The sequence below is a fragment of the Ceratotherium simum genome, chromosome 4 (assembly GCF_057802395.1).
Source record: "Ceratotherium simum simum isolate JZ-2026a chromosome 4, ASM5780239v1, whole genome shotgun sequence".
NCBI classification, from domain to species: domain Eukaryota; kingdom Metazoa; phylum Chordata; class Mammalia; order Perissodactyla; family Rhinocerotidae; genus Ceratotherium; species Ceratotherium simum.
Window position 1 is genome coordinate 87577713 of NC_141903.1, and position 13944 is coordinate 87591656.

General features: G+C 41.9%; 1 protein-coding gene across 2 annotated transcripts in view; it reads right to left on the reverse strand.

Moving 5' to 3' along the window:
- Positions 1–425, reverse strand: part of SCAMP1 (secretory carrier membrane protein 1) — a 99796-nt gene extending 99371 nt beyond the window's left edge. For both annotated transcript variants that reach the window (XM_087430136.1, XM_004420429.3), the window contains exon 1: positions 277–425. In XM_087430136.1, coding sequence (XP_087286262.1) covers positions 277–333 — 57 coding nt within the window. In that variant the 5' untranslated portion in view covers positions 334–425. The remainder of the gene's footprint in view (positions 1–276) is intronic.
- Between the last annotated feature and the right edge of the window lie 13519 nt (positions 426–13944).

Here is a 13944-nt window from a genome sequence, read left to right on the forward strand (position 1 = left end):
GCAGGAACCGCCGGCGCGGGCCCACCCCCGGCGAGCGCACGACCCTCCCCTGCCGGGGACGTGGGGGGCGGCGGCCGGACAGGGAGCCGAGCAGGGGCCACTCCGACCCCAAACCAGGGACGCGGGGGCCGGGGCGCGACCCCCAAGCGGGCTGCGACGGCCCCGCGCCCCTGGCCAGGCGGCTGAGGGCAGCCGAGGGCCGGGCGCGAAGGAACTTGTCTGTTTTCACAAACGACGACGCGGCGCGGCGGCGGGAGATGCCGGGACCACGCTCACCTTGAAGGGGTTGTTGAGATCCGGGTCCGCAAACGGGTTACTGTCGAAGTCCGACATCTCCCCGGCGCTCCGCGTCACCCACCCGACCCAGGCGCAGGGAGAGAGACGAGGCGAGGCCCCCGCCCCCCTGCGCGCTCACGTCGCCGCCGCCGCCGCCGAGCAGATCCGGGTGCAGCGCGCGGGGCCACCCAGCCGGCCGCGCCACTGAGCATGCCCGGTGCGCCGGGCTCCCGGCCGCCGGCACCGCTCCCGTTCGCCATCCCGTTCCTCCGGGCCGGGATCCGGAGCTCCGGGCTTTGGCGACGACCGCGGAGGGCCGGGGGCGGAGGGCGCCAGTCCTTCCGCCCAGGCCCGGCTGAGACTCCGCATCCTGATGGGACGTGCGTCAGGCTGGGCGTGACTGTACTGTCACCAATTTAAAGTCGGCCCCTGCGACCGAGCGGGATTGCGGCAGAGGTGGTACTCTGTGGGCAAGAAGGGCGCAACTGACCCTCCTCCCCAGGCCGGGAGAGCCGCCTGGAAGGCAGGCTGCACACCTGGCGAGGGAGAGGCCGCCCCACCACGTTCCGGCCTCGGGCGAGAGGCGCGCGGGATGGAGAAGCTTCGCACCGGTCTCCAAAGACGACCTCCCCGGGCCCCTGCCCTCGCTCATGAATTTTGTCCAACCCCTGACCCCACCGGGGAAGCCCTGCCTCCCGTCTTCTGGTCCCTCCGACTCTGGGTTGCTGTCAAATCACGGAGACCAGCCTCGGCGCTACCGATCCGGACTGGCTCCGCGGAGATTTGGAAACAGATAGGATTCGGTACCGGGGGCCGGCCCCAGCTCCCATCTTCTTGAATCTGCAAAATGGCTACTTCTCCGGAAATGATCAGGGGGTGGCACAAGTCCAGAGATCAAGGCCCTCGAGTTAATCTTGGTGGATGACGAAAAGACGCTGTTATTGTTTATTTTCAGGCATTTAGACACAAAACACACACCTCCGATTTTTCCTATTCACTCCCCAACACCAGAGATGAGACTGAAAAATGGGTATGTGTAAAGAATTTATCTGTACCGTTCGTCGCCCCACCTCTGAAGCTGAGAGGGCATCTCTTTCCCCACTTGGATGTTCCTTCTGCTGTAACAGAAAAGCACTGAGAAGATGAAGCTGCAAAGAGGCAGAATTATTTTCACTTGGTGGATGCCTGAGAATTGGAAGGAACTAGAGTTAGTCTTCTCGACTTTTTGGGGGCTTTCACTATGCAAGGTCACCTGGAAAATGAGACTTTCTCCCCATTGTGAAAACACTAGCTAGAGAAGAAAAAACACTTGTTATAATCTCTCTATGGCAGGATTCAGGTGACAAAGGAGCTGCTTCTAGGCAGCCGACTAGGAGTATCAACTAATAAGTGACAACAGATAGGGATGATCATGGCAGAGCTGCAAAGTTCTAGATATGAAAAAGAGCCAACAATCCTGTGCTCACCATCCTGCCGTCAGCAGCTGCCTGGAGTCTGATTTGCAGCTTAGTGCTCAAAACGTCTGGGGTTCAAATCCCAATTCTGATACACTTCACCTCTCTCACTCTGTAAAGGGTTATTTAAGAATTAGGTGAATACGATATAGAGAAGTGTCCTGCATGTATTTAGTGCATAACAAATATTGTGGAGTGTTTGAAATGCCAAGGGGGCCCAGCCCTTTCTTCATATGTGCTTTTCTTCCTCTCTCCTGAGCTCGACCTTGCCCAGCTGACCTGCGTCCCTCACCACTTTGGCCCTCACTCCCTCCACCTGTCCTCCAAATGACTCAAATAATCGGCAACTATTTCTTATGCATCTACTATGTTCCAAGACAGTGAGGATCAGCTGAGCCTGCATTGCAGGGCGGAAATTTCCAACTATTTCCAGTTTACAGCTAATCATATGAGCAGCTAATCATATGAGCACCTAATGCAAAGATTCGCAGACTTCATTGTTACAGAATCACTTGGAATACTTGTTGATGATGCAGACCCCCACCTCTCCACACCTCCTATCCCTGAGATTTGGCCTTAAGGGATCTAAGGTAGAGGCCCTGGATCTGCATTTTTTATTTTATTTTTTAAATGTCTTCATATACAAATACATTCTTTTACATAAATGCACGAATAGATTCATAGCATACATACGGATGTTTCCACCTTTTTAAAAAATTTTTCTTTTTATTTTTCCTCCTCTCTTCCCCTACATTAACAACCTACTATGTTCCTTTCAATATTCTTATGGTATTGTGTAACTGCACGTAATATAACGTTCATATAATCATATATGATCAAACATAATATATATTCATGCAGACATACGTATACTCATACAGAATTTTGGCATTGTCTTGAAAAAAAGGGATCATATACATGTTTTTCTGCAACCTTTCTTTCTCACCCAGTGAGACTTGTGGCAGAGTTTCTCAGTGAGATGTACATTGGCCAAAAGCCAGTCTAAGGTCTCTTCCCCCAGTACACCACATAAATATTACCACTTTTTATGTGTACCATGACTATAGAGGTGAAAACAGTTGGGAAGCATGGTCTAATGGAAATTCCTGCAAATCAACTATGCATCTAATTCATTCTTTTTAACAATTGCAAAATCAGCATATTTAAAAGGACCCTAGGTGATTCTGATAGAGGCGATATGCTGACCACACTTCAAGAACACTGATAGAAGGAGATTCAGACATATGGTCCATGGATGAGCTTGTTAATCAGCTTTCATGAAATTTAGAATCACAGTTCGTCAGGACTGGAAGGAACTTTAGCCTCTCTCACTGCAGAAGAAGAAACTGAGTTTGGACAAGTTACATAATTTGCCTCAGTTACAAAGAAAATGCATAGAGGCAGTAGGAACAGAATTCTGGTCCCTTGCCTCACATTTCAGACATTAAATTGATAGGTTTGCTTAGTAATATTTCACATAAGAAGAAGAAGAAATGCTGTGTGCGAGGAAGAGAGAAAGTCAGCACACGGGACGCTTCACTTGTTGGAGTACTTCATTTTTGAGGAACTAAATTTTATAGAAGAATGCAGAATCAAAACTAGTTTCTAGATCCAGCTCTGCCATAAACCAGCTGTGTGACCTTGATCCTATCGATTCATCTCTCTGACCTGAGTTTCCACACTAGTCAGTCAAAAAGTATTTATGGAGCACCTACTAAGTGGTGAACAAGGTTTTAGATGTTGGAGATAAAGCGGTGAACAAGATATAAGGGCAGGGTCTGTTCCCAAGAAACTTCCTGAAAGGCCTAGAACGTGACTAAATGATATCCCTGGTCCTTTGGACAGCCTTAACATTCTGTTAATCTGTGGCAGTGGCATACTCCTCCTAAACTCTGTTTTTGTCCTTAATGGCTTCACACCATTATCATGCTGCTTCTCCCTCAGTCTGACAAATTCAATTTGTGAATCCATTGGGCAGGGGCTGTAGTCTGAATTCCTTGTTTTCTATACTGGCTAGCATACAGCTGGTAAATGTAGAGAAAATGTCAAGTTAGAGGCTTACACGTATTACCTCAAAAGTTTCGCTGGGCTCTAAGTTCACTGATGGGTTAGAACTGAAATCCATCATCTCTCGCAGTGGACCCATTCTCCAGATTTGCTGCTGTGACTGCTGCTACTGACACCCATGACACCCCAACAGGAGCATATGTAGGTAGCCCTCTATTCTGCCACTGGCTACACTTCCAGGAGGTATCACAGGAGATGAAGGCACTGTGTGGTAGGCCAAATAATCATCCCCGAAAGGTGTCCATGCTCTAATCCCTGGAGCCTGTGAATATGTCACTTTACATGGCAAAAGGGACTTTGCAGATGTGATTAAAGTTAAGGACCTTGAGAAGTAGAAGAGAAAGGCAGAAGAGATGCTGGTTTTGAAGATGGAGGAAGGGGTTCATGAACCAAGGCATGTATGGCCTCTAGAAGCTGGGAATAGCTCTCAGCTGATAGCCAGAAAGGAAGTGGAGACATCAGTCCTACAACCATGAGGAACTGAATTCTGCCAACAACCTAAATGAGCAAGGAAACAATTCTCTTCTGGAATCTCCAAAAAGGAACCCAGCCCTGCTGACTCCTTGATTTTAGCCTAATCAGACCCATCCTGGACTTTTGACCTATAGAACTGTGAGATAGATTGACACCACCATCCATTATTCAGCTCACTGCCTTCCAAGCTTACCACCTAAGCCATCCCTCACCCAACCATCTCTAAAGTAATCACCCTTTCTCATGTGATCTTATTCTGTTCAAGAGGCTGAATGGTCTGAGTATCCTTCAATTAATTACATCGTAGTGGCATTCTTTTATGATTTATTGGATGAAAGTATCGTATAGTACAGGAACACAATAACCATAACAAAAATAAATGTATATATTGAGTGTCAGTTTACCTATGACTATACATGCACATACAGTCCCTTCTACCAATTCTCCCACTCAATTTCCACTTGTGAAAGTCCAATCAATCCTTCATAGCCAATTTCAAATAGCATGTCCTGAATAAATCCTTACGGGCTTTCCCTAATCCAAATTTGTCCTTCCTTTCCCATAGTGTCTAAAACAATTCTGTATCTTTGGTATAGAACTCATAATATACCATCTCCTGTGGGTATAAAGTTATTAGTACATGCCAAGCAAATATGGTAGCTCTCAATATTTGGAGTGAATGAATGTATCTGTCTCTCTATCCATGATGTGAGCTTCTGAAGGCAGGGAGAAATTTCGTCTTTATATTATTATTCACAGAGCCTGGCACAGCATTCTGCTCAAAGAGGATATTCAAGAAATAATAGTGTTTACTGTTAAGATATCTTAGCTTATAAAAGGGATTGCCACGTAACATCTTTGGTCAGAGTAAGCCCAAATATGAGATTAAGAGCAACCATTTTAGTAGTCAATATAAACAGAATTGTACAGCCACTATGATAAAATCTTCTGGACTGAAATTCTAAATTCTAAATGATGACCTCATAGACCATGGAAGCATTTCAAATGGTATGGGCCAATGAGATGCAACAACTAAGTGTAGAGCTCATTTTATTTCCTACAAGGGTCTGCGTAAGAACATTATGGTGGAATTATCCTCATTTTGCAAAACAGAAAGATATTATTGCCCATATATGTACATTATGTACACATACATGTACATGTACACCTAAATATTAAGGAGGCGTTTATCAATGACCGTATTTAAAATACTATAAAAAATAAGTAAAATCAAGTAAAATAGTACTATATTAAAATATAATTTGTATAGTAAATATATATAATATATTTAAAAATATATGTAGGGCCGGCTCCGTGGCTTAGCGGTTGAGTGTGCGCGCTCTGATGCTGGCGGCCCGGGTTCGGATCCCGGGAGCGCCCCGAGGCACCACTTCTCCGTCCAACGTGAGGCCGAGTCCCACGTACAGCAGCTGGAAGGATGTGAACCTATGACATACAACTGTCTACTGGGGCTTTGGGGGGAAAAAACTGAATAAATAAAATCTTTAAAAATATATGTAAAAATATACATATATATACTATACTATATAAGTTATATAGTAACAGTAAAATATATAAATATAGTAATATATAATATATAGTTATATAGTAATTATATAAATATAGTAAAATAAGTATTACAGTCCTATGACTATTTGGATACTATGTGTGAAGAGACAGAGAACTACTGTTATTTTTATCTAGGTACATTTTCAGCACACTGATTTTGTTTTTTTCATGAACCATAAATTATATAATCATACCTGATATTACCCAATGTCTATGCAATTTCATAAAAGTCTTAAAAGTAAGGACAGTTTACAATTCTTAAATTGCAAATTAGGCAAAAGTCTTCAGGGGAGTCTTGTAAGAGAGGAAATAATCATAGAAATCTAACCCATTTTCTGATCTCCCAAAAGAAATACTCCAGATCCGATTATTAGGTCTTTAAGGAAAGAAAGGTTACTTTCAGGTTCTCCCTCTTAACTTTAATGCTGAGAGTTTTAAAAAGTAAATCAGGAAATCAGATTTATTTGGAATGGCTACTCTTTTCCTTACCTTATGGGAGGAGAGAGAGACAGCTACAGTTTCCTGAGTGCTTGGCATATGTCAGGCACTGAGATGCTGGAGGCTCAGCAGACATTTTCTCATATACAGCACACCTTTGGGAACTAAGTATTATCTCCATTTTACGAATGAGAAAATGGGAAGGCGGAGAGGTGAAGTGAATCTGAAAGTTATTTTAAGAATGAGTATGAGAAACAGAGGCCTCGTATCTGGGGTTTGTACTGTTTGTCCTCGCATTGTACATTAGGCTTTGTTATATTGCCCAAGGAGAGAGTTCTATGTTGGTTTTTTTAGAGAAGTGGCATAATCTTGTTGGTTCATTAAGTATTCCATTGTAAGCCAATGTCCAACTCCCAGATGACTAGGGAGAAACAGTGACAGGGTGTGGATAACTATATCCATAGTCTCTGGGTTGAGGACCAGAGCTCTCACCCATCCCCACTGCATAACTTCCTTCATCTGACCTGTCTGTGGGGTAGCTGCCCCAGTTGGTTTCCCTCCATTTGTGATCTCAGGAACTTTAATGGTTCTGCCTGCCTCTTGACATGGTTTAGGCTCTGGAGCTGAGGGAGGACATTGTTCCTCCCATTAACACCAGTATGGACTGCTTAAACCTCATACTCTCCAGAGGTCTTAGCCAAGGCATTGGGTTCTGCTGGGAGATGGGCCTTCCACCGGAAGCTTCTCATGATTTTAGTTTTTTACAATGCTTTGATGAATTACAACTTTTCCTTTTGACCTTCTCTTTAAATTTTCACAGGCCCTCTTTCATGGAACCTGGCACACATTCCCCTGGGAGTTTGGTTAGAAGACAGTAGAAAGCCACCATGCAGCGTTGCAAGCAAACTGTCCTTTCATCCTTGACCACAACCATTATCACTGGACCAAGCCTGGAAGTCTTAATGTTCTCCTACCTCAAAGCATCCTTCCTGGTCAAGGGATGGTTTCAAAGGTCAAAGCATCGACCTGTTCCTATTTTTGGTTCTAAAAACTGCTTAGTCCTAGGACTGGGCATTAGCTCCAACTTGTCTCATCATTGACTCCTCCCAAAAGCTCAGAAGACTCAGGCAAACATAAGTCACTCAAATAACAGGAGATATGCAAATTAGCCTCCACTATATAATCCTGGGACTATACATCTCATATTGAGCTATAGTTAAAGAAATTGGAGAGACTTATTTTTCAACTATCAATTTCAAATTTCTCCTTTTCTTTGGCTCCTGCAATTGACCTATAGTCTTTCCTGGCAACTCCTACCCAAGGAATTAGTTGCTCCATCCTCTGCAGAACAGAAGAACTCTGTTTATATCTTTATCATCTATAAAAATTATTACTTTGTAGTGGTAATACAAGAATTGGGTTCTGCCAAAAACAGGACGTTGGGTGCAAGTGACCAGGAACTTGGGTACAAGTAGCGTATTTGGCTGTTGTTCCCAGGAAGCCAGAGTGAGGGAGAGGGAAGGATGAGACAGATAAAGAGAGAAAGCCAATAATGGAGGAATTATTAAGCAGTTTACAACTGTGGGTAATTGGGCCTCAATCCCAGTAAGGATCCTCTGAGGAACTGTGTAGAATGTTCCTTATAATTGTCCTTTAAAGAATGGGGAGCCAGGGGCCGGCTCGGTGGCGCAAGCCGTTAAGTGCGCGCACTCTGTGGCGGCCCAGGGTTCGCTAGTTCTGATCCCGGGCGTGCACCGACGCACTGCTTGGCAAGCCATGCTGTGGTGGCATCCCATATAAAGTGGAGGAAGCTGGGCACGGATGTTAGCCCAGGGCCAGTCTTCCTCAGAAAAAAAAAAAAAGAATGGGGAGCCAGAGACGTTTATCCACCAACTTCTGTCCCCCATTGGTTGGGATTTTCTCAGGGGTGTTAACTACACACACACACATGCGCGCGCACACACACAGTCACACTGGCAGTAGAGAAGCCTCAGGAAAACCCCTGAGGCAGTAAAGCTGAGGAACTCACTGGACACTAGTAGTAGAAGCTGTCAGTGTACATGGTTACTGTCTACCACAGCTCAAGTCAGAGGCAGCCAAAGGAATGTGACCTGGGACACTGACAGTGTCTACTGCACCTCTTGACATACCTCTGTCCCCTCTAGATGATGTATCCTTCTGGGACACACACCACACCTTGCTCATTTTCACATCCTTGATACCCTGCACAGCATCTGGCGTAAGGTAGAAGCTAAATGATTGCATGGATGAATGGATGAATGGAGTTAAAGCCAAAGAAATTTCTTTCACATCAGATTTGCACTCACCTAACAGCTTTTTAACTTCTTTTTATTGCTTGCTTTGTTAATAGTAGTTTTTACCATACATTCTGAATTTTTGCCTTATAATGCTATATTTTATCATAGTACATAAAAGCTTTAATAAAAGTTTCTGAAAATATTTTTTAAGAACAATGAAATTTCTGTAAAAACAATTAAAAAATCATTTGCTTTCCCTTTGCCTGCTTTGTCACTCACTTTTCACCATAAAGGGCACAGGAAGATCAGTGATCATAAAATAAAAACAGAAAACATCTAGTTTGTCAGGCACGGTTCCAAAGAAATTAATCACATTTTCCACAAGGGTATTAGACCAGTTTCCTGATTAAATTGTAGTTTGGTACACAAATGAATTTGAAAAATAAACTCAATGGAGATTTAGTGATGTGAGATTTTAAAAATTAATGTTAACACAAAAATGACCAAGTCTAATAATTTCTAAATCAATGGAATGAGGGTCCCAGAGCATTAGCTCACACTGAAAAGTTGAGAACTCAGACAGGTCTAAACATGTCAGGGTAGCCTGTAGACAGGCTCACCAGAGCACAACGGTAAGAGGACCGAGGAGTATCACGGGAGGGACAGTGGGAGATACTGACAGACAGCTTCTGTACCTGAGGCCCTGAAGCCACTTGGGAACAGAAGCTCTTCCTTTGTCCTCTCACAGGCAATGTGCTTGGTGAGGAAAGAATTCAGCCCCAGAGGAAGGAATGTGAGAGCCCTGGCTTGTTCTGTGGACAGGAGCTGAGGTCTGAGAGGGAAGACAATTCGGGATGCATTGTGAGATGCATCACTCGATTGCCTTCCGGTCCAGCCCTCAGAAACTCGTGCCAAGTTCCTAGGAAGACAAAAGCTGTAATGAGAGGAAGCTAAATAAGGAGCTATTATCACTTGAAGCACAGCAAGGAACTGAGAACAGATAGCTCTGCCTCGTGTGAGAAAAGAAGTACCCCACTTCAGAACCAAGAATTCTGCCAATATGGGAGAGTGGAGAGAAGGGGTTAGGTGGAGCAACATCAGGCACTTCCAGGCGGAAGAAGAAGGAGGTCATGATGGAATGACTTACAGAGAAAAGTAGTAACATCAGGAGGAGAGGTTGGAGGCATCCAGGCCACCAGCTAGGAGGCAGAGCTGAGGTTAAAACCACACTGCATGATGCTGGACAGCAGAATCAAAAAGGGCATCCTTAATCCTCTAACCCTGTGACTGCCCATCTCAGGCCAAACCACACTGACCAAGACAAGTGTCACGGATCGTTACTAGACAACACTGATTTTTGTTCCTTCTTTATGTGCAAAGTTTCTGAAAACTCAATTTGATTAAACATACAAACGAGACATAGTATCAAATATTTCTTAGCACTTGTCAAGGTAAAGAAAATTAAGTATAAATAAGAAAACTTATTTGACTTGATTATTAAATTTAATTTATATGTAAATACATGTGTTTTATTATACAAGCAATTGACATCTATTAGAAGAAAGGTTCTGGATTACCCTATCAGCTTGCATAAATTTGAAAAAAGATTGTGAAATGAGGTTCTGCTGCATTACCCCACCAAACAAACAAGAACATTATTGGAGAAAAATATAGAAAACTAAAGTCAAATGATTAAATCATCAAGGCTCAAGCCACGCAAGGATTATTATATAACCACTAAAATGCTGTTTTTAAAAAATGTGTAATAACATGAAAGAACAAGTATAATAATGAATGGGAAAAGGTAAGCTATATGAAGTGTGAAGAGTAGCGGCACAATTTCATCTTTAAACCCTAAAATTAGAAAAGAAGATAGATGGGACAATGGACTATTTGTTTTCTTTTCCTACTTTCCATTTATTTAATGGCCATCCATTACTTTAACAACTTGAAAATAAGTTCAAAAGAAAGAATAGGGCTTAGTTTTACTTAAATGATGTGTGTAAAAAAATCCAAATCTTCACAGGGCTTAGAACTGAAAAAATTGACTTTACAGATCTAGAATAAGCTATTTTGAATCAAATAAGTCACTGCCTTAGCTTGTAAATCAACTTTTTTCTCCCACATAGTATGGAAGAGATATGTGAAACATTGGAGAACTGTGTGTCTGGCAGTTACCTTGCTGAAAGGAAGCCCTCAGTAAAAGTTTACCGACGCTACAATAAGCCCCTTACTACCACCTTTCTTTAGCCAGCCCTGGTGGTCTAGCAGTTAAGATTCAGAACTCTCCCCTATATGGCCCAGGTTCATTTCCCGATCAGGGAACCACGCCACTCAGTTGTCACATTGTGGTGGCTGCATGTTGCTGTGATGCTGAAAGCTAGGCCAAAGTATGAAGAAAGACCTGGCCACTCATCGTCTGATATAGCTCCAGAAGGGGAGAGGATGGTGCAAAAATTCGACTCAATGGCACTAACAACAATAAACTGGCACTTTCCCAAAATTTAATCACCCCACTCAGTGCAAAACAACATAAAAAAGTTTAAATCCAACCCTAGTAAAGACACTCCCAACATACCATCCTTTTTCTTACCAGTATCATTTACCCATTTGCCCATGAATGTCTTAGGACTAAATATTGATACTGGCATTAATTATATTTTAAATTTGTAATTAATTTCTTTTTGATCAACAGGTACAAAAATGCTTCTGGAAGGTGATCTATGTCATAACTAATAGGAGTGTCTGTTTAGAGTACAAGCTGGCTGCACTAGAGAGACCAGCCATGTGATTTAGGGTGGGGGCTTATGAGTCATATGGTATCAGTTGACCTAGATACTGAGTTCAACCATGTGAGTAAGCAATCAATCATTTATGCCTATGGAATGAAGCTGCAATAAAAACTCTGGACCTCAAAGCTCAGGTGATCTTCCCTGATTGGTAATACTCCATGCATATAGTCAAACATCGATGTTGGGAGGTTAATGGGTCATTACCCCATGGGAGAAGACTATGAAAGCTTTGTGTTTGGTACTCTCCCAAACTGTGTCTCTCTTCCTTTGGCTGATTTTAATCTGTATCATTTTCCTGTAATAAATCATAATTGTAAGTATAATAACTTCAATGAGTTCTATGAATCCTTCTAGTGAATTCTCAAACCTGAGGGTGGTTTTGGGAATCTCCCAATCTTGCATTTGGTGTCAGAAGTAAGAGCAGTCTTGGGGACTTTGCCCCCAGACTTTGCAGTTTGACCAACTCTAAGCATGTAGATAATATGTAAACGAATGGGTGCAGCCTAATTTGGTTCTCAGGCCACAGTTTGCCAACTCCTGTTCTAGCTCATTAAAATATCTGTAGAGTGTAAGGATATATGTAATTTGTAGCAATGCATGTAAAATTTATAGTTGTGTCCAAATAAGCTGCAATATTCTACCAATCAAAATAGAAACTGACGATGGGTCTACCGTTTTCTTCAGGAGAGATATGCCCACCTTCACTCTCAGGGATCCTTGGGACCCCATAGCCTACGCAAAGTAAATGAGTAGTTGACAGTAGAGTCCTCAAACTCCGCCTCATTCAGTTATAAATGGCATCACATGTGAGGCATTCCCTACCCAGTACAGGGTAGGCTGCAACCATCCCATGCAGTTTCATTTCACAGTCTTTCTTTCAGGATGCAGAAAGGAGGAAATTAGACCTATATGTCTCTTCTGCCATGGTGCTAGTCTCATGACTTCCTGTGAGGAAATAACTGAATAAAAAGGCACTCATCTCTCAAAAACAATTCTTTTTGAATTGTAGAAAGATTTTTTTCCCCCAACTCTGTAGTGGCCTCATTCTAGAAAGATATAATGCAATTTAGATTGCTAAAGAAAATTTAATATCCCAATCAGAAACATCTGCATTTGGTTCAGGGTGTCCATAAGAATAATAGTCAGGTGCTTGTTTACAATGAAATGATTTAAGAGTTCACTGAAGTAGCCACACCCAGAGCAAAGAGAAGGGAGGTTCCAGGTTCAAGGACAAATTCCAGTGTCCAAGAATGCAGAAACTTCTCACCGCTATGCCAAATGGGTTTCCAGTTTGAATGGTTTCCCCAGGTACCAATTACACTAGTGTGTGATTATAATCCAGCTAAGTCTTGGCTGGTTGAATTCTCTGGTGGTTTAGTTGTCCAGAGGTCAGTTAGCGATACAGAGTCCAAAGTCCAGAAACCCCCGGTATAGTGAGGAACATGTTTATGTTTTTCTGTTTCAAATAGTACTTCTTACCTGACAATATTATATTTAATTTATTCTGCTGTAGAAATGCTCATGAACATACCTCCACCCTACAGATGACTGAAAATACAGGCACATTGATATTGTATGGATTATTCAAACAACATATGTTTGAATGAAACAGAAATGTTATCAAGTAGAAACTACTGAATATTAAGCACTATTATATTAGAAGAGCAATTACAGTAGTGTAGCCTACGTAAGGCCCTAGATATGGCCTAGTTTGTCTATGAAAGAGCTACTTTGACCAGAATATGCCTATTTTATTTGTTTTTATAAAGAACCATCTTGAAAACCAAAAACACAAAATATAATTTTTTAAAGTACATTTTGGTATTTATAGATTGTTTTTCTTTTTTCTAATTCATTAATGTCTACAATTTTTATTAATTCTATTTTTTAAAATTAATTTTGCAATTATTTTCCTGGACTCGAGATAGATGCTTAGTTATTTATTTTAAAAAAAGCAATTTAATGATAAAAGCATTTATAACTATGAATTTGCCTCTAAATACCAGAACCATTCCCACGTGTTTTAAGTGTGGTGTTCTCATTATCATTAATGTCTAAATGATCTGTAAATTCCATTTAAACTTCATTTTTCTGACCCAATATTTATTTAGAAGAGTGTTTTTTAATTTCAAAGTGGTTAGAATTTACTGCATTTTGTGATCTGAGCCAATACAAATTATATCCTTTGCAATATTTTCTTTTTGGCCTGAAATATGATCAATTTTTTTGTAAATATTTCATGGCAATGTGAAAAAAGTATTCACCGCTTATATGGTACATATATTCATATTTGTTAATAAAATAAAGTTTATTAATCATGCTCAGTGGGCTCACAGCTGATTCAAGCTGGCGGAAGAATGAATCAGTGAATTGAGAAGAATGAATCAGTTAATTGAGATTATCTAGTGTGAGGAATAGAAAGAAAAAAGAATGAAGAAAAATGAACAGATTATAAGAGAACTTTGGGGGCATGATAAAGCATACCAACATATGCATAAAGTCTCAGAAGGAGAGGAAAGAAAGAAAGGCAGAGAGAAAGAAATAATGGCCCCAAACTAACCAAATTTGATGAAAGACATTAATCTACACATCCAAGATGTGTAATGAACTCTAAGA